This window comes from Corvus hawaiiensis, chromosome Z (genome assembly GCF_020740725.1).
Source record: "Corvus hawaiiensis isolate bCorHaw1 chromosome Z, bCorHaw1.pri.cur, whole genome shotgun sequence".
Classification (NCBI taxonomy): domain Eukaryota; kingdom Metazoa; phylum Chordata; class Aves; order Passeriformes; family Corvidae; genus Corvus; species Corvus hawaiiensis.
Window position 1 is genome coordinate 70,112,733 of NC_063255.1, and position 25,044 is coordinate 70,137,776.

General features: G+C 40.1%; 1 protein-coding gene across 9 annotated transcripts in view; it reads right to left on the minus strand.

The window, feature by feature from the left end:
* Positions 1-25,044, minus strand: part of LOC125320065 (signal recognition particle 19 kDa protein-like) — a 107,698-nt gene continuing 82,654 nt past the window's right edge. For 7 of the 9 annotated variants that reach the window (XM_048292032.1, XM_048292033.1, XM_048292036.1 and 4 more), the window contains one exon: positions 11,955-24,663. In XM_048292032.1, coding sequence (XP_048147989.1) covers positions 18,102-24,663 — 6,562 coding nt within the window. In that variant the 3' untranslated portion in view covers positions 11,955-18,101. Of the gene's footprint in view, positions 328-1,251; positions 1,364-2,367; positions 2,440-3,413; positions 3,490-4,577; positions 4,636-11,954; positions 24,664-25,044 lie in introns of those variants that run through there. The other 2 variants (XM_048292038.1, XM_048292037.1) reach the window with 2 other exon arrangements.

Here is a 25,044-nt window from a genome sequence, read left to right on the forward strand (position 1 = left end):
TTATGTGTGAAAAGAGATTTATTGTTACACAGATGCAAGGCAGTTACATGCATTCCAGTTCCGGGAAAAGCAGGCAGTTCTACTCAGCTTCACCTCTTCTTTTCTTGCTCCTATCTTCACTTCAAAGTTGCCGAAAGGTGTCCATTTGCACTTGTTGTAACGTTGCGATGTAATGACAATTCCAGATGTCAGCTTATTTCTTTTTCTTTCCTTTACCTTTCTTGCCTCCCTCTCCCTGCTGAAGGCTTTGATCACTACTTCCCATCTTTTGAGTTCTTGTTTTCAGTTTTGGAATGGTTTCTGCAGCATACAGCATCACTGATTTACCTAAAATACAAGGAGAGATCAATGCATGCCTACTAAGTTAAGAACAGATGTAAAGCCTAGGAGATCTGCTTCCTTCGCCTGTACAGCAAGCAGCTTGTGAATAATTCTTGGGGCAAAAAACCCAAAAGTGCAGAACTGATAAATGTCACAGTAGACTGGAAAAGCCACGTAACCTGACAATATCCAAAGTGTCTACATCCTTCCTGCTACTCTTTCCCTTCACCTCCTACTGGCCCTAAACACTTCGGACAGAATGATCAGGCAAAAGCTACATGCATTTTTAGAAAGGCACTGCTGCCATCCTGCAGGAATCTGGTTTTAAATCATCTCCCTCTGTCAGCACTCATGCTACTATACACTCTTCTAGCTCTTCTCTTAAGATATATACTGTTTCCCTTTTACACAGGGATTCACCTTCAGAAAAAATGCAAAAGATGAAATTATTTGTCATTCAAGATGAGTAATTCCTATTAATCTTTAAAGGACAGCTGCTTCATTGTAATTTACATAAATGGCCAGCAGAAAACTCAGCTGAACTCAGTACTGTGTTTTATCCATTTGGCATCTACTCAGATGATGTATGTATCCTAAGAAAATGTTGGAATTTAGTCATTTAAGCACTAAACACTCTATTTTAAATGTCAACAAAGCAGTAACCCAAAACTGAATAGATGCTTTGTTCAATACAGCAACCACGCAATGTAGCCATTGCAGAAGCAGCAGAATCAAAGGCAACAGCATTTTACAAACTTTACTCAATGCTCACAACTTGATTTTGTTGACTTATACAGGCAACAAGATTTAATGTAAAACCATAGGATTTATAATAGTTAAAACTAATTAAACAGGCTGATAACATAAAATAAACGAAGTCTTTCTGGTTTATTAACAGGTGAAGTGCCTAAACCCAGGCACTCTACTCACGTGTTGGAAACTGAGGTAAACACGGGTTGCCATCATCTTGCTTGAGCTGGATTCGTACCCTACCTCTGTACTGCACGTCTCTGTTCCACTCTCTGGGATACATCTTGTTTTTCTGTCATACAAAAGGAGAAATGTATTATAATATGCATTGGAAGACACAACTGTTTCAGAGGCACTGCTGAAAACAATTCCTGGTACTTGAGCAATTTTGTGAGTAAACTGCAAGAGGGACCATTTTACATGCCCAGCGGTCTGGACTACAGGGGCACAGGTTTTTGTTTTATCTCCACTGCTACAAACCCTTCTGGACACCTAGGGACAGCAAGTGATAGGTCACAGTCACTGCTTTTGGCTAATTACAGCCTTCGTTCTTGATGAAACATCACAGGTTTCTCAGTGCAGCTGGTGTGCACTGTCCAACTACTTCTGAAAAGCAGAGTGATTTTGTACCAGGCTTTGGGTACCAGTCACACTTCTAGATGAGAACCTATATTCTTCTTAGAAAAATCAACACTGCTCTAAATTAATAACTAATTATAAATTAATAATTACTTCAGGAAATGACCTCTGGTGAAGTTACCTCTCTAGAAATCCAGACTCATTCCCTAAGAAAAAAGTAACCAACAAACTATTTAAAGAGTAAGGATGTACTGCAATAAAAAGCTAACATTCTTTGGCTGAAACATGACTCCAAAGGACTATGAATATTCCAACTATCAGAATCCTATTCCTATAAAACTCATTGCAAAGGTCATCATTTTTCATTAAAAACATTCCTTTCCAAAAGCTTAATTTGCAGAGTTGCAGCTTGCAAAAATAGCTTTTATTCTGACACACTTTTAAGCATCCAGGACAGTCTTCTAAGAAGGATGGTAAAACAGAAGTAATCTTTTTATAAGATTAAAAGTGACATTGTCTGAGAGATCTGAGGTATTCCTGACTTACACCAGTTTTCCAACATTTACTTCATGACTATGGTCAGTTATCACTCAAAGCAAGCACAGCTAATAACAAAACTTCTCAACTGCAAGTTATAAAAAAAGACATAATGAAAGAACAGAGACGCATAACAAATTTGGGGGTTTTTTGTATGTGGGGACTTTTTTTTTTAATTACCTCTAATAACACATTGAATCCTACTGCTGCACACACATCTTGGATTTCTGTAGATGTGGGATTTTCAACAGCCTGTTGAAACAATGCGTTAAAATTAATTAGTTTTCAACCATGACCTGTCTATACAAAAATAGTTACCAGTTTCCCACACTATACTCTGTAACTAGGAAAAGCTGATGGGGAAAGTGAAGGTAGTGACAAATCTAGTGTAGAAGTCATCTGTCAGTGCTGCTGTGGTCTACAGAACATTTAAAAAGAAAAAAAAGAAGAGCTGAAACATCAGGAAAAAGATGAGACCAAATTCATTAGGACACGAGAACAAGGTAAAGAATTGCTTAGGAAAAGTAATTGAAATTAATTAACAGTTATCGTATGTACAGAGATATCAAAAGCTGTGTATCAGGAACAGCAAACATACAGCAAAGACTGACGGAGGAAAAAACCAGAAAATTTCTAGCCACAGAGCAGCAGATTTCTCCCATAGGTAGACCTTTGATTGGCAACTTGCATGCTCAAGAAATATTTTATTTTTAACTGTTATCAAGAAAAAACCAAACCCTAACCAGTGAGGAAAGCCCTTTATACTCCCAGAACTGCTTGCTAAAATTATTACAAGTGAGTGAGATGATGAAGAACTATTTCTGGACAGATTTGAAGTAACAATAATTACCATATCTGTGAGTCACATGCACAGGACACAGAATATATGCTCATATAGTCAGTCACCAGAACCCAGTAAGTAGCTAGCTACTCTTTCCTGCACTGCTTTCAGATTCTGCAAACTTGTGTAGGCAGTGGAGTGCATGAAGTTCCTCATTACTTTACCTGCTTGTCCAAGGTGCTGCTCAGACAAAAGCAAACACTTCAGCCCAGGGCTCTTCTACTAAATTCACATGCTGGCACTAGGTTACCTCCAAATACACTGTCATTTCCAGTTACTGAGCGAATTGCCATGGGGGAATGGAAAGGTCAGAGAGATGTATTTTCCAGCTCTTTATACACTGCTACCTAGCAAAAAACCCCATCCCTCCCACCCATAAAATCACCTTATCTATAGGTATCCTTCTTCCTTCTGCTATTGTCTTCTTGTTATTCAAATAAGCTGGATAAATGCAGATGAATCTAAGAAGAGAAAACAGTGAGTTTAAGCAAGCTATATCAACTCCTTAATGCTTATGCACTATTTTCCTAGTAAAACAAAAAACAAGCGTCATGGCTACAAACACAGAAGTTCCCACAGCAGTTTAGAACAACCATTTATTTTCCCTAGACTGCTTAGTAAAATGCTGCAAAATCCCACTTTGAGTTATCATGGACACTACATGACACCACTTTTTGCGGCACTATTTGTACAAGGGATGGCACTACCCATTCTGAAAAAAAAAAAAAGGAGGCTGAAATAGAACTTTCTGACCTATTTTTTTGGACCTATTTCTTGCATGCTTGCAACCTCGAAGGGAACACACATATTTCCCTGAAAAGAATTAAAGAACGTTTCCTGAAAAGGTTTTATTACACTAATAGCTAACTAAGTCCTGTGTTTGTTTTATTTTAATTCACACACAAATCAACCCAGATTTGGGTACATTTATAAAAGCCACTGAAAAACTGTGCTTCGAAACTTGCTTAAGACTTTTCAGTAGATTTACACCCATCAAGCACAAGGGGATCAGCGCGACAGAACCTCAATTATACTTCTTAATTATAAAAAATAACTAGCTGCGACCAAGGAGAGGGGGAAGAAGGCCTGCATTGATTTGAATGAGGACCTATGAGAGCATAAGAAAATAAGGAAAATGAGTAAAACATATGGTGCAGACAGATTGCAATTAGCTGAATGACAAGAGAGTGACAAGGATCACGTTCCTTGCTGCTTCTAAAACCAGCCGAAATCACCTCAACTCCTACTACTTTCTCCTCCCTTCCAGAGGTTTTCTCCACTCTTTGCTACTGCCGTCTTTACGAGCCGACTAGGTCTGGGTTCAGCACGGGAATTCCAGTCTCCTTACTGACTTCCCAACCAGGCAAGTGTCACCACCACCCTTTGTTCCACAGGGATTTAATTTCAGACACCACCACCCTTTTCTCCACAGGCATTTAAACGACCAGCCCTTGCTCCGCTCGCGTTTTCTTCTCCGCCAGCCCTCAGTGACACATAAACAAACGAACCCACGGAAGACCCAACCCCAAACAAGCCGTGCCCACGGTACCTCTCCTTGTCTGTCGGGGACGCGGCGCCGGCGGCGGCGGCCATGACAGCAGCGCCTCCCCCGCCCCGCCCCGCGCCACGGCGGTGAGAGGGCCCGCCCCCAACGGACCGATACGCGATTCCATTGGTCAGCGGGATTGTCTGTCAAGTACCTCAGCCTGTGAGGAGGCGCAACGTCTCCGGGGCCGCGCGCGCGGCGTCTGCCAGGCTGAGTGAGCGGGGGCGGGCAATGGCGGCGGGAAGGGCCGGGCAGGTTCGGGGATGTGCGGAAACGCCGTGACACACAGCCTTTAACATTGGGCTGCAGGCGCCGATGAAACACGATCCCAGAGGGTGGCGGTGGGCGACGCAAAATGTGTTTCGGAGGCCGCCAAGCCGCCGCGTGGTGCCCTTCACTCACAGAGCTCTAGCGGTTGTTTGAATCATGGAACAGTCCGTCTAAGAAGTGCCAGGAAATGGTTATTTGGTATTACCACAGCTCCATGTACAACTATATGAAAAAAAAATAAGCTAAAGTTTAAGGAAAAATTATGGGGTTGGTACTGAGTCCAATCCTGTGTCACATCATCATCATTAATGCTCTGGATCATGGGGCAGCTGCGCTCCCAGCGAGGTTGCTGGTGACACTGAGCTGTGAGGAGGGGCTCATACACCAGAGGGTCGTGGTGCCGTCCAGAGGGACCCCGACAGGCTGGAGAAAGGGGCTGACAGGAACCTCAAGCAGTTCAGCATGGGAAGAGCCAAGTCCTGCAGCCAGGGAGGAACAACCCCAGACACCAGCACGGGCTGGGAATGCACAGCTGGGAAGCAGTTTGTCAGGAAAGGCATCGGGGTCCTGCTGGACACCGATCTGAACATGAGCCAGCGATGTGTCCCAGTGACAAGGCCAGTGGTGTCTGGGCCGCACCACGAGAAGTGCTGTCAACGGGGCAGGGCAGGTGATCCTGCCCCTCAGTATTGGGGAGGCCACATCAGGAGTGCCAGCTCCAGCCCCAGGACAAGATGGACACGGGCACACTGGAGAGAGCCCAGTGAGTGGTCACTAAGGCCGTAGAGGGACTGGAGCAGCTCATCCTGGAGAAGAGAAGGCTCAGGGGATCTCACCAAGGTACATAAACACCTGCAGGGAGGGTGCAAGGAGGATGGATCCAGGCTCTTTCCAGTGGTGCCCAGTGACAGCACAGAGGCGATGGGCACACACTGAAACACAGGAGGTTCCCGCTGAACATCAGGAAACTCCTTTTCCCTGTGAGGGTGACCGAGCACTGGCACAGGTTGCCCAGAGGGGTGGTGGCGTCTCCATCCTTGGAGATACTGAAAAGCTGTATGGGAATGACAGCTCTTGGTGGCCCTGCTGGAGCAGTGGTTGGACCAGATGACACCCAGAGGTCCCTGACAGTCTCAACCATTCAGTCACCCTGTCAATTTGACAGGTCATATTTTGTGCACTGTTACCATCTTCATACAGCAGTTATGTACCACGACAAAGAACTGAAGGTATCTATTCAGTATTTATCTGTGGTGGTGTCTTTTTTTATTTTCTGCTCCACCAACACATGCAGCTGGCAGTGAAATATTGAAGAGGGGGGTGCTAAGAGCCAGTGCAACACAGTGGTATCCCCAGGGGAGAACTGCAAGTACCATTCATGAAAACTTACAAGAGTTAACAGTTACGGAGAAGCTTCAGAAAGAATCAGGGTGGCACAGATGAAAAAGTTATTGTCTATTCACCCTGTTGAATGATGAGCAGTTTTGCTGTCTTCTGTCTTTGCTCTCATTCTGTCAGAAGTGAGCGCACTGCACAAAGTACTGCAGAAAACACGAACAGCACAACTGTGTGGCATCAGCAGGAGCAAGCAGCTTTTGGAAATGCGACTGCAGCTCTCTGGGACCAACTCAGCGACTTGGCAGCTCGTCACAAACATGACTCAACAAGCTCCTCAGCTGACAAACAAGGTTATGTAAATGAGGTGTGCCAGTTATGAAGAAAGTTTTTCATGCAATAGTTGTCCAGTGCTAAAGACAGGTTTTTTGAGGGTTATCTTCAGATTACCATCAAACTGACTGATACAGAGTCAAGTGTAGCTTTCTAAGAGGTAATCCATTACAAATAATTTGATATTTTGTTGCTTAGCAACAAAATGTTCTCATATTGTCAACAGTAGCTTGATAATGGATTTGCTGTGTTTTCCTTTCTTTGCACAGTGTTTTTATTTTAAATCTCCATTGCTTGCACACACTTGTCTTTCTATTAAATGACTTTTTATTGAGATCCCTACCACCTAAAAAGTGTCAAGAGCTGCCATTACCTTGGGAGTTGTCCTGTTGTCCGGGTTGTCACTCCTTAAATCTGTGCATCAGCCAACATGGACAGAAGCTTCTTCTGTCCACTGCTGTCACCTGCTTTTAGCAAGACAGATGTGGGCTGTCGGGGAGGAGAGGGGGTCTTAGTGCACAGTGTGAACTGTGGACTGACCAGGGTGCAATACATTCATTGTCTCTGTGCAGGCATGAGATGTGCAGGGCATGGTAATGGTCAGACCATTGCATGAAACATGGTCATCATAAACCTTGTTACAAACTACGCTTACTGCCATTTAGGTTTGAACAATACACATTGCCCTTTGCTTCTGGGACACACAGGTCTGAACCCACCAAAAGGGTATAAACATAAATCTCCCTCTGCAGGACAATGCTCTAGCAGTGTTGGAATCAAAGAACAATCTAATAAAATCTTTTAGGAAGTAATGCTAAGAAATATTTATTTGGCATCACCACAGCTTCATTTTTTAAAATTTAAAAACAGGCTAAAACTTAATGAAAATATATTAAAATTTACTTCGTACTGTTCCCTTAGATTTCTGTAGTGGTTTTAGTTTCTCAGTTTGTAGAGCAATTTCTGGTGCATTACCTTGAGAAACACTGCTCTGACAGTATGTTAAAGGCAGTGAACACAGCTGCAGTTTGTGAGTACCTTCATTGCATATTAAAATTGCTCTCAGTCAGTCCACCTAATTCAGGGCACTGAGTAAGGTTTTGTGTTGTTTAATGTTCTTTTGACAGTTGCATGTTATTTTTTTCTCTTCCAATTCATGTAACTTTTTAATAGCAATGTATTAATGGCTTATCTTGTAAACCAATATTTAAATTTAGTGTTACAAAAGATACATAGCCTGTATCAGTATTTGTGAAATACAAAGGGTACAAAGACAAAAATTATTTTCCACATCTATTTCAGATGGAAAAATAACTGAAAGATTGCCAGAAATGGAGTTTGTGGAATTACAGACTGGATCATGTGGCAAACATAACTGACCACACAGGGGAAACTTTTTTTTCCCCTGCAGATCTTCTTATTACTTACCAATCTCCTTTATAGGTGCTAGAATTTGCAGTATCTTAAAACCAGGATGCCTAAAATTAAGCAGTGAGTAGAGACATGTCAGTTTAATCCTCATCATCACTGTAGAATGACTTCATTGAGTATATGGTATCCAATCACTGCATTTGTTCTAGTGCCATAAGAAATAAATTTCAGAGTTGAATTCTGCATATTTCCAGCCTGAGGAATTCAGAGACAGAAGTAGGTCACAAAGCATTCCAGCTCAGGCACGCTATAGCTGCATGCACTTCCCGAGTATCTGCTGGCCCTGGACTCAGAAACGGAATGAAGCACTCAACACCTGATAGCTTTTAAACAATTTAAAGCAGTATGAAGAGAAGGTACAATTGCTGGTGAGGATAGGACTTGTACACGTCTGAGCAAAACATGAAGATTGCAAATAATGCCTTTGGATAGCAGAAGGGATACAGGTCTTGGAAAGCTGTGTATAACTTGGTGAGGTTATTCCATCTGCTGCCACTGCAGTGGAAGGGGAACAGGCAGGCAATGAGAATTATACTACAAGCCCCTAAAGCAGAGAATTCCCTCTCTGTATGCACTTATCAGCAAGTCAGGTGTCCTTATTGAGACTCTATTTTCACTGTTAACAGTGTTTGGAGAAGAAAAATAACAAAAAAATCCCCAACAAAAAACCCCTCAAACCCCAAATAAAACACACCCCTGAACAAAACAACCCAGCAACAAGAGCCCTGTACAAATACGAAATACAAATTCAAAGTGGTTGTGATAGGTTGCTGCAATTCACCTGGGGTAAATGAAAATAACTGGAAGTGGGAGCCCAAGAAAATGGAGATGATTTGAGGTGACACAGTTTGTCTGTGACAGTGTTTTACTGAAGTGTCACATACTCTTTCTTATTCATACCTTGCATCCATGTTTTCTTCTCACTTGAGGCTACATTCCATAGTCTAAACATGCTAAGAATACCTATATAATAATAGGACTAGTGAACTTGTTCAGGAGATGGTCGATTTTCAGTGGGATTTGTGGAACAGCTCTGTAGTGGACTGCAAATAAAATGCTGAATGGGGATGTAGAGGGAAATCTTGATTTGTTCAATGTTCACTGAAGGGAAGGGGGAAACATGAGAAGGATTTTCTTCACAATTTTTGTAAATGAGAATTCCAAAAAGATATTTTTAGGTAAAATATAAGGGCTGGGAAAAAAACCGCAACTTTCATTGTGGAAAATGTTTCATTAAATATGACTCAAGTTGGAAAGTAACAGGCAGTATGAACTAGGTCTGTCCAACAGTGAATTTTCAACAGCATAGAGAGAAAATGATGCTCTTTCATTTAGTTTCATTTTACTGGTATTTACTTACCATGAAACTTGAACATGCAGAATTAATCACACTAATCTCAGTACATGCCACTCTTAAAAGACTGTATGCGCCATTTTCCCAAAGCAAGAGGTGTCCCTACCCATGGCAGGGTTCCAGCCTGGAACTGGATGGTTTTTAAGGTCACTTTCCTGCTCAAACCATTCTGTGGTTCTGTGATTTTAAATCCAACAGACTACCTTTCAGTTTTAACAATCCAGAATCCTGTCTGCTACATAAGTGTTTTCAGAAGAGGCACTACCTCATGCCCATCCTACAGAGAACACCAACACAGCATTCTTTATGAATCAGCAGAAGTACCACTTCTGTTCATGGTAGAGGACTATAAACATCGTCAATAGCTTATTTAAGGAGCGTGGGATGTTCTAAAGCCACTTGAGGCTTAAACGTTTCAATCTGTGTAAGTGCTGCACTGCAAGAGCAGCTGACAAGTGGCCTTGAAACAGCCAGCCTGACTTGTATGGTGTTTGGAGCTAAAAGTCTTTTGGATTATGTCACCTAGACCCAAACCTTGACTTGCATGAATTTATGTATGAAGTACAGCAGACTATATATACAGTGTTTCGCTGAGGTACAGGGGAAAATGCTGGGCACCACACTGCCAAGATTGTAGCCAAATCCCTATTAGCTGGCCACAAGGGGACTTGCAAAGTGGAAAAACATGGATTTCTACCCATCTCTCATTCCTTCTGATTGCAAAGATTGTATCTCTTAAGTACAGAGCTCAGTTTTACACCCATTCTTTGTCCTTCTATTTTAGCCTTGTAAAGCAGCTGACAGCTGTGTAAATTCACAGCTGTGTACAGCCAGTTTCTAAGATCAGAAGAAACCATCAGTCATATATGTGTGACACAGTAATACAGTATTTACACTGAATTCATAGCTTTCATTTAAAGCTAGATTTTCACTTCTAAGAAGTCCAAATGATTTGTGTTCTGGTTTTGGCTGGGATAGTTAATTTTCCTTCTAGTAAACAGTATAGTACTGTGTTTAGAATTTAGTATGACAATGCTGAAAATGCACTGATGTTTTTGTTGCTAAAGTTTCTCATGTCCTTCCAGGAAGAGAGCTGAGGGGCACAAGAAGTTGAGGGGAGGACACATAAACTGGCCAAAGGGATATCCCAAACCTTATGGTATCATGCTGAGGATATACCTGTGGAGAAAGTGGGCTGGAGGCTCATGCTCAGGGATTGCCTAGGAATCAGTCAGCAAGTGGTGAGCAACTGTATTGTCCATCACTTGTTTTGTATATTCTCGATTGTTATAATTATCATGATCATCATTATCATCACAATTTTCTTCTGTTGTTCAAGTGTCTTTATCTGAATCTGTAAGTTTCCTCACTTTTTAGTCTTCTGATTGTCTCCCCCATGCCACTAGAGGGGAGTGAGTGGCTGGGTAGTGCTTGGTTGCCAGCTGTGGTTAAACAATGACACTTAAAACACTTAGAAGTGTCAAATAATCCATCACGGTTGTTCAGCTGCTCAGTGTAGTAAGAAAAAAAGGATGCCAACTTCTTTTCATCACCCAATAGGATAACAAAATACTACTACAAAAAATAATAAAAATTGTGAGTTTTCTTGTAACTCATATTATGGCTTAATTTTTACACCTGTTTTTGTGTTCTTCCAGTTACTTCCAAAGTGAATGAGTGCCATCCCAGACCTTAGCAAGAGTCAGGTAAGGTGCACAACTAACAATGTGCTTTTTGTACAGAGCATTTTTAGGGAAAAAAGGGCAGAATTAGGCTTAGCCTATCTTCATTTTTATTTAATATAATGATCACTCTAAATCTCCTTGTTTTCATGATCCCTACTCACTTTAAATGGCAGGTGATAGTTTATAATGCTTTTAAAAATTATTATTCTTAATAAAACATTTAAATTTCTAGCAAGACAATTTCCTTTTCTGCATATAAAGCAAGACTTAAGTGCATTTTTTTTCTAGAACTTAAAAATAAGATACCAGCTAATCAATCCTCAAACTAGAACTCAATATGAAAGAGTGGTACAACTATTAGAAAACAAGGGATCTTAGTAATCAGCAATAATGCCCTTTTTTTAGTTTAAATGCTTTTGTCAAAGTCTAAAGTGAATAGGGGAGTGTAAAATACGTAGGTAAATATATATATATGTGTGTGTGTGTGTGTGTGTGTGTGTATGTGTGTTGGGAGTTAATCACCTTAGGTCCCTTAATAGTCTAATCAGGGACTAAAGAATTATTCATTATGGGAAAGAAAGATTTTGTAATTAATAGTCTCTGCTATGCTTATGACTGTTAATGAAATAAGCCTTGTGAAACTTTCGTAAGTAACAGAGAGATTATGGGATTACATTGTGTCAGAACTAGATACTGTTTTGAGCAGTTCCTTCTAAGGTGAAACACAGAAGAGAACAGAGAACTCTACTGGTGAACCAGGTCTTTAAGCTTCTTTTTTACACTATTTATCTGAAATGTGAGTATCACTAAAATTAAAACGCATGGGTTTTTTTAGAGTGTTTGTTCTGATATACTGAATTACTGAAGTATCTTAACAACAAATTCCTTTTTAAATGAAATCATGTTTCTAATACAGTGGAGAGACACCTAACTTTCAGTAGTAGCCAAGAAAACAATTCCACTCTGACAGGGTGCAATCAGGAGGAAATTTTATATAACACTGCAAGTAATAAATAAATTATGCATAGCAAGACTAAATTCAGAATAAGTATACTGTGAAACAAAATACATTAGAATAATTGAAGAAAGAATTAATTACAGAGTTAGGATATAAACAGTAATGCATCTCAGGCAGAAGCAAACAACAAAACTGAAGGAAAGATAATTGTGGGCCAAGTTTGTTCAAGAGAAACAACATTTACAGGTGGGAAAATTCATCTGATCTCACAGGATGACAGTTTACTTGCAGAGAACCAGCACAAACTTTATTCATGTTAGATCCCACCAAAAAGGATGGCATTAGATATACTTTTTGTATGTATGGCTTGAGCTCTGGACAGAAGTGCATTTTGCCGAGTGAACCAGCTCCCTCTACATATTCCTGATACCCTAATTGCAATTCTACAGCCACTCAAGCAAAGGATGTTTTCACAAACAGCAAAATTCAAATAATTTCTTTAAATCTTGAAGTGGCAGAAATTCACTAATGCATAAGCCTGTAACTATGTGGAAATTTCATAAGAAAGGTAAATTGCAATCTATGTTAGGGAGGTGTTACCCAATCTTAGAGTAAGTAAACAGCACATCTGGTAAACTGAAACTTGACAGCAGAAAATTCATCTTGGCATCACAAGTTAATTGACACCTGCATTAATTATGTTGTGAACTCTTAAAGCTCTTCTGCACCACACCAAATTCCCTTGCACTTCCAATATGTAACCAAACACAACACGTAAGCAGTTAACTTACCATTCTGACTAAAAACTCAACCTTAGCTACGTAACATTTTCTATAAACACATTTACAGATACAATTCTGCATATAGGAAACTATGATGCAGGAATCTTATTTCTACATGTGATCTGAAATGAAATTAAATGTGGGCATCTCTTCTGGTTAAATGTAAAAGTGCAAAGGAGATGGCTGTGGAACCAGAGAGTGAATACACTTGGGTAATTTGGTATCAAGGTCCTCGGAGTTTTAAACGTGGAGAAAGTCATGCTTTACATTAACTGACACTTCACTTCTGATTCACAGCTTCATCCAAATCACACATCTCATCAAGAACAAAGCTGTCGCACAGGTGGATCCAACTTTGCAAGGCATTACAGTAGATGTATGAAGTTATGTTTAGGTGGAAGTCTACACATGATCATTAGTGACGCTCTTATGGCTGTTCATACTATTTCATGAAAGCTAGATGAGAAAAGACATTTGGGAGGCATCTAGTAACAATAGAAGAGCTTGTAAGAAGAGTCTACCTAAACATTTTCCAGATTATCCCTACAATACTGACCTCATTAAGAAAGGGAGATGCTATCTCCCTCTTCAAGCCTCTTCTAGAAAACAAATAGATGCAGTAAATATTTTTACTGGAAGGATTTACTGCATTGAATTTAATATTGCAAGTCTAAAAACTGTCTCCCAGAAGTTTATATATGGTAGACTTTTTTTTGGGGGGGGGTGGGAGGAGGGTATTTTTGATGAAGAAATATGTTTTCCACATCTGTACATTGATGTAATACTTCTGAAGTTAGTTGTCAGAATTTCCAGGATAAAGGACTTACCCAAACACAAGGTACTTAAATGCAAAGCACTAGAGGCCGTTAGGCAAAAATTCAGTTACAAAAAAAAAAAAATCCTATTTTAATTTGCTTTTGCTATGTCAAAAGGGGTGAAGGTCTGAAACTTAGCATATTGGCTTAAAATTGCCTGTAATGGCTCAATCCAGTGACCACCCATAAAGGAAACCATCCCAACCTCTTTCAACCAGCACTAGCTGTTTTATTTTATTTTTTTTTGCTGGCTCAGGTGGCACTTGTAAAACTGTGCACTGAGCAAATCCAGCATAGTAATGCAGCACTAATCCTACTACCGCCATCAGGGGAGCAGGTAAGAGGTGAGCAAGTCCATTGAAAGGTCACATAAGAGCCAGGATTCACAGCCAGGAGCATGGAATGGAGAAGAAAACTTCTTTCAACAGCACATGCCATTTCTTCAATTCTGGAAATTGTACGGATCTTTATCCTTAAGAAGAAAGAGGAAGCTAATACACTGTTACCTTCTTGGTAATACCAGCTTCTATTAGGGGGAGCAAAGAGATGGACAGCTATGAAGTACTCCAAAGTAGACATCAAATAATTCCATTTTCAGATTAACAAAGGTTCTGCAGTTCTGTGGTCTACTGGTATACTTCAAAATAAAACCTCATTAATTTGTGCACAAGCTGTTCTCTCTCTGGTGCAGCTTATGTAAATTACTGAGGAAGAAAGAAAAGTACATCCCTAGGACAACATGACTGTCTCTGAAATTGTTCCTTTTCTCTCCCTCCTCCTTTACCAAAAAGGACAGAGCAGCTAACTTCCCAAAGCCATCAAAGGCTCTAGTCTATGTTGAAGAATACTGCAGCTTACTGACATTTATAGCATAAACTATACTTGTATTCTGCAGCCAAATCCTGCTTGAAACAATATTCCAGTCTCATCAGGAAACTGTGGCAAGGCTTTCAATTTTCAAGCTGTCGTATCTGACAGAATTATGAGCGTTATCTTTAATCTTTCTGGGGAAAATACTCTTGATAGAGAACTGCACATGAAAAATAGAAATAGATTAGTTCCCCTTTAAAGATTGCAATATTTAGTCAGAAGAGCTTTCACAGAAATTGAGCAGAAACCTTAATTGCAGCACACTGCAAGAAATTAAAATGGAAGCACATTTTAAAAAGTAAACTAATTAAAAATTGTGGGGAGGTCAGATCTCTGCTTTTTACATCAAGAGGACAAAGCTAGACAGTCTGAAATGAGCTTTATGAGTTATTTTTCAGTATAAACTGATTTTTAAGTATAAGTTTGGTATGCACTAGGTACGATAAGCTAGTTCAATGACAAATAAAGGTCTGAGCACAAAAAAAATTCTACCAATATTGGTAGAAAGAAAGGCAGTGCATCCCAGAAGAACAATAAATTGAGTCTTGGTTTCCTTAGCTCCTTGCTATTCTTTGTTGTGCCTTGACATAAATAATGTCCTCTTACCAGCTGTGGCAACTTCATACTAATGAAACCAAGGAATGAGAGGTTATCTTTAGCAGCATAAATCAAATCTGACTATCATGTATCTAGACATCATTAACAAAATCCAAGACCAAATATACTTATTGCAACCAGTTTTCATGTTTCTGATTTTATGTTTCTGGGATCTGTTTTTTAGTTAAGCTTATAGAATATAACTTTATATCCCCATCATAAATCAAACATCATGGATGTCTTTAAATATTCTGAAAGGCTCTTAGTGGATACTAAGTATTTTAGATAAAGAATCAGAGAAATGTAGATCTGGAAGAGATTTGAAAAGATCACCCATCTCTGCACACAGGCAATATGAAATATACTACAGTCCATCCCTATGAGATGTTTCATAAACCTCTTCTTAAAACTTCTATAATGGAAATTTAACAACTCCCATGGGAAGCATATTTTAGTGTATCACTACCCTTATAGTTGGAAAGTTTCTCTAGCCTGTCTTTGCTACAAATATAGGTTTACTTAAGAGGATACTAAGAGAAACTTTCCAATTATAATGATCATGAAGTATCCCCAAGTCTATATCGAGAAGCCACTGCAATTTTCAAAGACATTCTGGTGTTTGATACGCATACAATTATAGTTTTTTTAATCTTCTGATTAAAAAACTGATTCCAGTCATTTTTCAGTTACAGAACTGAAATCAGAATTTCTTTTCTGAGACTGAGTTTAATTCTTAAATTGACAGGACAAATATGTAATGCCGGTGTTAAACAACTACTGTGGATTATGTAGTATATTTTTCTATCAGTTGTTAAAAACCCAGCAGAAAATAATAATTTAAAAAAGAAATAAAAAGAATCACAACATTCACAACAAAAGTGGTCTTTCATTTAAAACTCAAGAATGGAGTTCTGTATTCTACTCCAGCAGGAGTCCTGACTTTGAACACGACGTAATCCGTTTTTTTTTCATCTTTAAAAGGACACTAATATTAATTCATATTAGAAGTTCAATGAAGATACTATATGTAAGATATTTCAAATGCTAACATGAGGAGTGCTGCTTCTTAATAGGTTCACCAGGTGATACAGGAACATGGCATGTCTCTAAGCAAATCTGACAGGAAGCAAGGAACAAAAGAGCAAATAAGATACCACTTCTGCCAAACAGGTATTTTTGGTAGTGGCTTTTATATAAATTGACTTCTGTCTTCTGATAGTGTCTCGATTGTGTTTGTACATCAGAACATGATCTATAATGAATTCAACTGAATCATTTCAGGATCAGAAGTACAAAAGCCACAGAAGTGATACACTCTGCAACTGTGTTAAAGCTACCATAAAGGTAAGTTGCTCTATTTCAGGGCTTCCTGAAATCAGGACATTCTGACACATCAGTTATTTAGAAAGCTACTTTAGAACAGTCCAGTTGAGATACAACAAAACTGATCTACCATTTCGTTTCATGGTTTGTTCAAACATGCACAGAATGGTTCATGTTCTGTTCTCTCATGTTTCTACTGTGAAGTAATCCTCATCTAAATCCAGACTATATTTATATTTTTAAAGCACAAATCTGCTTTTTTCAGCATTGTTCAAGCACAATCTATATTTGCATCAAAAAGGCTTGAGGCAGCAAATGTCATGTTTTGCATAAAATTATTTTTCTACTACAGTAACAAATTTCCTGCTGCCATGGGATTCTTGCGATACTTTTCCCTTCATAATTTTTAAAAAATAAATTAAAAAAAAGCACAGAGAGCGCAAATAGAAGCAAAATTTCATCTTATAGTCACTATTTCACATTCTACATTATATCCCCAATCAAAAAATGCTTTGTTTTACAAATATTATTTGTATAGATACAACATTGTTTCAGGCTTGCAGTCATGAGAACAATTATACTGCGTGGCTACTGGAAATACCCTGCCTTTAGCCTTGTTATGCACCTGAGATGTGTGAAACTGTCTCAATTACAAATATATTACAGAAGATCTAAGGCCTGATCCTGCAATGTTAAAAGCATCCTACAACAGCCACTTGCCAGTGATAAGGAAGAACTGATATTTGAAGGTGCAGGATTATCCCAGATCAGGCCTTAAGTGTTAAGTGCATACAACCCCATTATACGGTGACATCACAAAGTAAAATCCTGTATTTTTATGCAATGCAGAAGTGACACACACAACTTACATATAGTAATAATTTATTCTGAAATGTTCATTTTAGTCTCTGTTGAGACATCACCCACGTCTCATTAATAAAAGAGCAGCCATCTCACCTCAAATACCAGAATATACAACAAGTTACAGCATAGCAAAAAAATTCTACCTACTTTAAGATAAAATCTAATTCAGGTAAAATAATTTTGTTCAAGGTTTTACAGTTACACAGTTGTTTTTTTGTTTTTTTTTTTCTTTTTCAGAGCACAAAGAAAGTGTAAATTGTTACACCATAACTATCTATGCACATTATGTGACCACAGAAATGTTAATCGTTACTTCATAAAATGAACCATCAGTTCCATTCATGCAGAAAAGCAGGCTAGGAAAGCTTGTTCAGAGGAAACCATATTACTGTGAATTTCACAGCCACATGATTAATTATTGGGTTAGATGAACTCACAAATACTAAACATGAGTATATTTTTTTGCATAAATAATACCAATTCTTCCCTGATGTAGTTTAGTTGGTCTGTAATCTAGAAATTATTGATAAAGCAATATGACTGCATCATTTCCATCTGTGCTATTCCATGATTTCAATGACATGCAATATTTAAAGGATAATGGGATGGGATGCATGTTAAACATGGGAATACATGTTAAACATACTGTACAAATACACTTGCGTTAGCAATTTTATTCCAAACTGTCAGTCAGGTATTCCTGCAAAATATCACCAGTGGAGACAAAGTATACTATCAAATATGGCTTCCAGAACAAGGACCATCTAACAAGAATCAAAGCTATTTACAACAAATAAAAACAACAACAAAAAAAAAATCAATCCCCATTTTTTTTTTGTTTCATTTGAAACAAAGTTTCTAAGTAGCTGCTGTATATAATACATCAGTTTTATTTATTTTTTTGTTGCACTTAAACAGAAGTTACCAGGTAAGAGCCAGAGTGACGTTTAGGGCTTTGTGTTCCACTGGAGTCAGTGTTTTCAGACTTAGTGTCGCGTTTCTTGGTGCTGTTATTCACCGGTGTTGGAATCTGTGATGGCCGAGCAGAACTATTGTCCACGCTGCTCTTCCTGCGGCTCGGGTTGTAGTTGAAAGGAGTGACCCTTGCTGCGACAGCACCGATGGGGGAGCTGTGCTTGCTTGAGCTACTAGAACTGAATGGAGTACGCTCACTTACAGTACTTTCGTTAATTTCTGGTGCAGGAACAGGATTATTCTGCAGAGGCTTTGTTTCGGTGCCTTTCTTGTCTGGACTGTCTATCTGAAAGAAAGAGTTCAGACGGTTTTCTAAGCCAACAGTACGAACAGAAACACCTCCATTCCCTGGCGTTTGCTTTTCTTGAATCTCTTTAGGATCTTTACCATTCATACTGCCTTTCTCTGAAACACTGTCAATAACAGGGGGAGTATTTCCAGTTGGGGACCTTCCAGATCGAGGGTTGTTAATTGGGCAGTCCTCTATCCTCACCCACACATCCTCTGTCTTAGAGACAGCTGGAGCCATCTGATAGATGAGGGTTTTGGAATCAGAGCCATTTGTGGCAGCCGAAGAAGAATGCTGAGGATCATTCATTATCTGAGGAATTTCATTTTCTTTTATTTTTCTCCAAGTACCTTTTGCTGGTGCTTGGCTTTCTTTACTTTGCTTGTGTCCAGAAAGAGAACTTCCATGCTGCTTTTCATCTTCACTTTTTGCCTTTTCACTGGATTCTGAAGAAGCTGACAGGATTGAGGAGGAACTTCCAGTTCTTCGCCAAGTGCTTACACGAGGAAGTGATGAGGAATGCTTACTGTGTTCACGCTTCCATGTTCCTGATCTATTGATCAGCAACCTAGAGGGACTCTCAGAATGGGAACGAGCTATGTCATGACGCTTTGCTGGTCTTCCATCATATTCTATAGTAGGGCTCTGATTAGGGGCTAATTTTCGCCAACCACAACTCTGGGCAGGTGAATGAGTGGATAACGACATATCAGGAAGAGATGGACTTAAAACTGGGGTCTGTAGTTGGGACCTTGTGGGAGAGTCTGGCCTGGAAGGTGACAGAGATTCAAATGAAGCTGACTCTTCTAATTTCCGTCTCAGAGTTGGGCTTGGAGCTTCTTTAATAAAAGTTGACTGACGAACAAGAGCAGGTCTCTCAGATCTGTCAGATTCACTTCCACTAGACTTTGTGGATGACATTCTGGATAGGTCAGTCTTTTTGTTTGATCCACCAGTGCTGAGAGCTTGGTTTAACCCCTTTGAAGCAGACTCACTTCGTGGAATGCTACTGGTACTCTTAGGTAAGGCAGTTTGCTTTGTAAGGTTTTGCTGGCTCATCTGCCTGCCTGGTGGTGTGTATGACATTCTACCTGAACTTGAGGATTTAGTTGAAGCTGTACTAGGAGATGATGTTCTTGGCAACTGTGACAGTTTGTTGGGAGGACTGATACCATTTCTTCCTGGGGAAATTGAGTTTCGTCCAGGAGATTGCAGAGGCCTACTTAATGGCTGCTGCTGAGGTCTAGAAGGCGTGGAGTCTCTAGATCCTGATCGAGAAGGCCCTTTACTTGATCCACTCTGGTTCAACCCTGATGGCTGCCTAGTCACAGGAGCTGGCTCAGGTTTCACTGATGATTTGGCTCCTCTTGGAGAACTAGTCAAACTTTGGCCTTCACTGGGACTCTTGGAGTTCATGTTTTTGAGTGGGGGTCCTTTTTTGGCAACAGGACTAGTACTTGAAGAACTATTTCGAACTCCTGGAATATGGATCATTGTTCTACCACGTGAAATTGAAGGCACACTTGTCTGTTGTGGTTGCTTCAAACTTGAGACTTCTGAATTGGAGCGAGCTTTTCCTGTGATCATACTTTTATACACTTTCTTCCCTCCTTTGATTCCCCTACTTTCTGATTCTACTTTTTTACACTCCAGTGTACTCTTCTCTCCTGGCTTAATAATTCTTGGACCTTTATTACTAGTGAAAGGTTTTTCTTCTTGGTCTGGGGTTAGATGAAATGGTGACCCTAGAGAAATACCAGATTTTAAGGAAAGGATAGAGTCAGAGTCTGATGAAGCTTGTCTAGACAGTGATGCAGCAGCTGCAGCTTGATGCAAGCTACTAACTATAGAATTTGCACCTTCTTGTATAGCTTTCCAATCAAAGTTCTCCGAATCAGGTGAAAAACCATGTTCTGAATCTGGTCTCTGTATCTCTCTCAAATCCAGTGTTAAATCTTCTGCTAGTATACCACCTGTATTTCTGGAATTATTTTTTTCACCATCACTCTTCATTCTTGAGGGCTTTTTCTTTTTAGGCATAGCAGAACTAATGCATTCCTGCAGAAGGTCATCTTCTGAGTCAATGCTAAGAGAACTCAGAGAGCTGTTTCTAGAGAAGCATACAGGAGTATCTTCAACATGAAATGATTTAGGTGCATAACCAGAAGTCTGTGGTCTGTTGGATTCCACCTGTGGCTCAGGAGCCTCTGGACGTTTTGCAGGTTCCCCTTCTTTGTTGTTATTGTTTTCTTGATCAATATCACTGAGGGAGCTAAGAGACGAATTGCGAGAAAAACAAACAGGCGTGTTTTCAATAGCAAAATTCTGCATTTTCTCATCTGTAGCTGCTCCTCTGTCTGGAATATCTTTAGTTGACTGAGAGAAAGTTTTTGTCTGGCTTCTGCCCGCTGGGTGTTTTTGACAGACTTGTGTCCTGCTACTTGGCTGCTGATTTGGAGACTGTTCGGCATTAGAGCTGTCTTTACTTTCCGTTTCCTTGCCTTCTTTTCCTTTTCTTAATTCTGCCTTCTCCCTTGAAAGGTCAACATCATCATCATCAAAATCTAAAGAACTCAGGGAATCATTCCGTGAAAAACAATAAGGAGTTCCCTCAATAGGTGTGTAATGATGAGGGGAATCAAATGCAAAGCCTCCTCTTACACGCTCTTCATTATTTGGCAATTTGTCATGAAAATCTCTTGAATTATTTTTAACGTTCTGTTTCTTTGCATCTCTGTTCTCTGGATAGCCTCTTTCATTACTAGCATTGCTTTTAGGCTCTGTGCTTTTTCGCACACGTGCTCTGTACTCATTGTTTTGGGAAACAGGCTTTACCGGTGATGTTGGCTTCTTTTTCTCACCTTCTGGTTGGTTTTTGTTACTTGGAGATGAAGATGCTTGTTGAATTTGATCCATTATCTTCTTCACTCTGAAAGGTTTGTGACTTTTTCCTTTTGGCATAGCTGAGTTAATGCACTCAGCCAAAATATCACCCTCTTCTGTTTTGTCATCATCCAGGCCCAGGGAAGTCACAGCTGAGCTTTTTGCTCTCTGAGAATCGTCAGTACTTCTGCCCTCTGTAGGAATGGTGTCCCGCTTTTCAAACTCCCCCGACTCTGCTCCCACACCCACATTGTCTGCATTGGCCAACTCACTTGGTGGGGATTCTATGGTCAGGTCACTCAGAGATGTAGCTGTTGAAAAATTTATTGGTGTACCCTCAACACAATATACTCGTGGAATATCATCTCCTGGAGTAAAAGTCACATGCTTTTGTGATTGCAGTCTGCTTTGTGAAGGCAAAAGTTTGTAAACTGGCAACTGGCTGGGCTTTCTGGCTACAGGAGGAGGTATTTTTGGGGCAGATGTTTGAGAAGGCTTTTTGGCTTTACGTGAAGACTTTGTTGGCATTGCAGAAATAATACACGCTTCCAGTATTTCAATATCATCATCAGAATCATCCAGAATGTCTTTTTCTGCTTCAGCTGGCTTCTCTGCTTTCTTCTCCTGGTTATCCTTTGTATCATCTGACTGTTCAGGTTCTGTTTCATTTCCATGCTCGTTTTCATGAACTGGAGGCATAATTCTTAACTCCGCATCTTTCTGTATAAATGGCTCATCAAGGCTCAGAGCACTCAGGCTAGAAGAGCAAGAAAACCCATCCGGTGTGCTTTCTGTGGCAAAATGTAGTAGTGTATCAGCATCTGGCAGTACCTGAACTCTTTGAACAGCTGCATTTACAGCTGCCTGTCTAGGACCAGGCTCTCTCTTCTCAGTAGTAGGTGCTTTTCCTTTAGGTACCTCTCTTTTTACTTGAACTCCTTGAGCAGGTGGGGGTGTTTTACTTCTGCTTGGAGGCATTGTTTGTCCAGGGCTGTCTGGAAGGTCACTGGGACTTATAATACCACTTACTATTCCACTGCAAGGCTCACTTTGAACTGAACTAGCAATTGAACGGCTTTCAAAACTATCCAGGGAACTTACAGAAGTACATCTGCTAAACATGAGTGGGGTTTCCTGTACATAATGTTCTGGTGGACTCTTAGGAGTTTGGGCACCACTCTTTGAGGGAGATTTGGCACCTGAAGAAAATTCAACAGCTTTATGTCTAGAGGAGTCAGAAGGAGACAAGCTAGAAGTCTGAAGTCTAGTGGATTTTGTTCTGATGTGTTGTGCTGTTGATGCAATTTCACTTGCTGTACTTTCTGTAGGCAGAGTCCCACTGTTTTCCTTCAGTTCTGCAATCTGCAGTGTATTACTGGCATCTGTGCCACGTGTGGATTGATCACGTCCTATTTCATCTTCAGCTGATGACAAGGATGACAAAGAGCTGCACCTTGAAAAACATATTGGGGTATCTTCCACGCAGTAAGTTTGTATAGTTTCCTGATTAATAGAGGGAGTCTTACAGGAGGCATTCTTCTGTGAATGGCCACTTCTACTTTGTGCAGAGCTTGGGTGAAGCTGGTTCTGCCTCTTTGATCCAGCTGAGGGGGCTGATGTGCTCCCACTGCTTGGGGGAATATGGTCAGTTTTATTGAGCTGCACTGAAGAAGTCTTTGGAAAAGTGAAAGATGGCTTCTGAGAAGGTGCTGGAACTTCTGTCGAATATTTTAAACTATAATCAATAGGCTGATCGACATGATGTTCCTCTTCATTGTACTTTATGCTGTAATTAGTTGGTCTGTCTTCCTCTTCATGTTGTTCTTCCTCAGAATAACGTTCACTATAGTTGGTTGGCTTATCATCATCATAATCATCAACCTGGCACAAGGACTGGTTTACTTTCTGATTCATTCCGAGAGCTGGGCCTACTCTGTTCTGATCTGAGCCACTGGATCCTCTTGATCTAAAGGAAGAAACACACTCCTGCTGTCCAAAAGGTGTCTGATATTTCATGTGTTTTTCATCTCCACTTTCAGTGTACACAGGGTAAGTTGCATTTTGGTTCCTTGGCTGTCTTTGCTCATTTTGTTTCATTTCATCATCTATTATATGCTTAGGCCTTGCCCATCTTTCATTCTGGGAGGGACTTTGCCTTCCAGAATTTAACTGCTCATCTGAGTATTTAAGACTATAATTAATAGGAGTGTCTAGTTCTCCATCATTGTCATCCATGTGATTTGCACTATGAATCTTGTGTGCCAAGTCAGCTGGATATTGGCCGTAACTACAGAATTTACTTTCATCATCCTCAGAGTAAGACTCAATGGAAGGTTTCATTTGGCCTCTTTTACCATAGCCGTCACTGCTGCTGACACTATTCAAACTATCATTTGAAGCTCTTTTGTATTCCATTTTTGTATAAGGCACAGGACATGTCCTGTTCGAGTTCTCAGACTTAGGAAAGTATGTATTTGAGTGAGTATGGGCAGAGGCAGATCTCCTCTGGGCGTTTCTGTCTTCTGTCAAACAGTGTAGTTCAGAAGTGGAACCAGAACTTCTGTCTTCTTGTGGAATGTGCATGCTCGTGACTTCTTCCATAACTTTGGCAATCTGAGCTGCAGCAGTAGAAATCTGCATTCCTATTCTCTTAGAGGAGTTCCCAGTATTCTCTGCAGCTTGATGATAGGTATTTAAAGCTACTGTTCTATCCCTTTCAACACTCCTGTCTTTCTCAGATCGAGAATTTTCTGTGTTTCCTCTACTGGAAGAGGAGGAGCCAGGCAATACCGTAGTATTTACATATGGTGAGAGCACAGTCATATTGCCAGCATTAAAGCTCTCCGACCTGCACACCCCATCGTCATGGCGGGTGCCATCCAGGACATACTCACTGTATATATTTTGCTTATGTCTCTGCTTATTGCGGTGAGATGCTTTTGGGCTTAAGTTATCAATGTTGTCAAAAGTCTCTGATAAATGCTGAGCATCTAATTCTGCTTCCAGTGCCTTTTGCTTTCTGACATGGAGAGATGGAAGGCTTGATCCTGGAGACATAATGTTGGCATCCTTGTACTTTGCCGGCCTGTTTGCCATGAGGTTCCGTAGAGCGGCAGCACTACCCATGGCTATCATTTTGTGTTTTGAGTGAATCAGGTTTTTCAGCATGCTCACGGCTCCCATGTCCCACAGTGCCTCCTGATCCTTCGCATTTCGAGCAGAGAGGTTCCACAGGGTCCCACATGCGTTACTAACTATTGTCAAACTGTGTGACTTCAAGTGTTGTAATAAGGTTTGTAAGCAGCTGTTCTCTCGCAAGATTTGCCTGGTGTTAAGTAATTGAAAACAAACATCTGTAAGTGGCATTTCAAAAGGGTAAGAGACAAAGCAAAACAGAAACCTATTACTCTAGAAACAAGTTCTGCCCTTAGAAAGGATAATCAAGAATTCTCCAGTGTAAATAACTCGTATTTCCACTAGCTTCCATCTGAATGCTAACCAAATCCTATTACAAATACGAATAGTTAGCTTTTAGTACAGTTCATCATTAACAAGCAGCAGCTGTTAATCTGTTTGCATATTCCTGTTATGTAAGTGAAATACCCAGCTTATCAAATGTACTACAAATTAACTGTTTTTAATTACGAAATACATGCATTTATATTAAGGCTTGATCAAAGAAACTGTCTATTAAATATACATATGG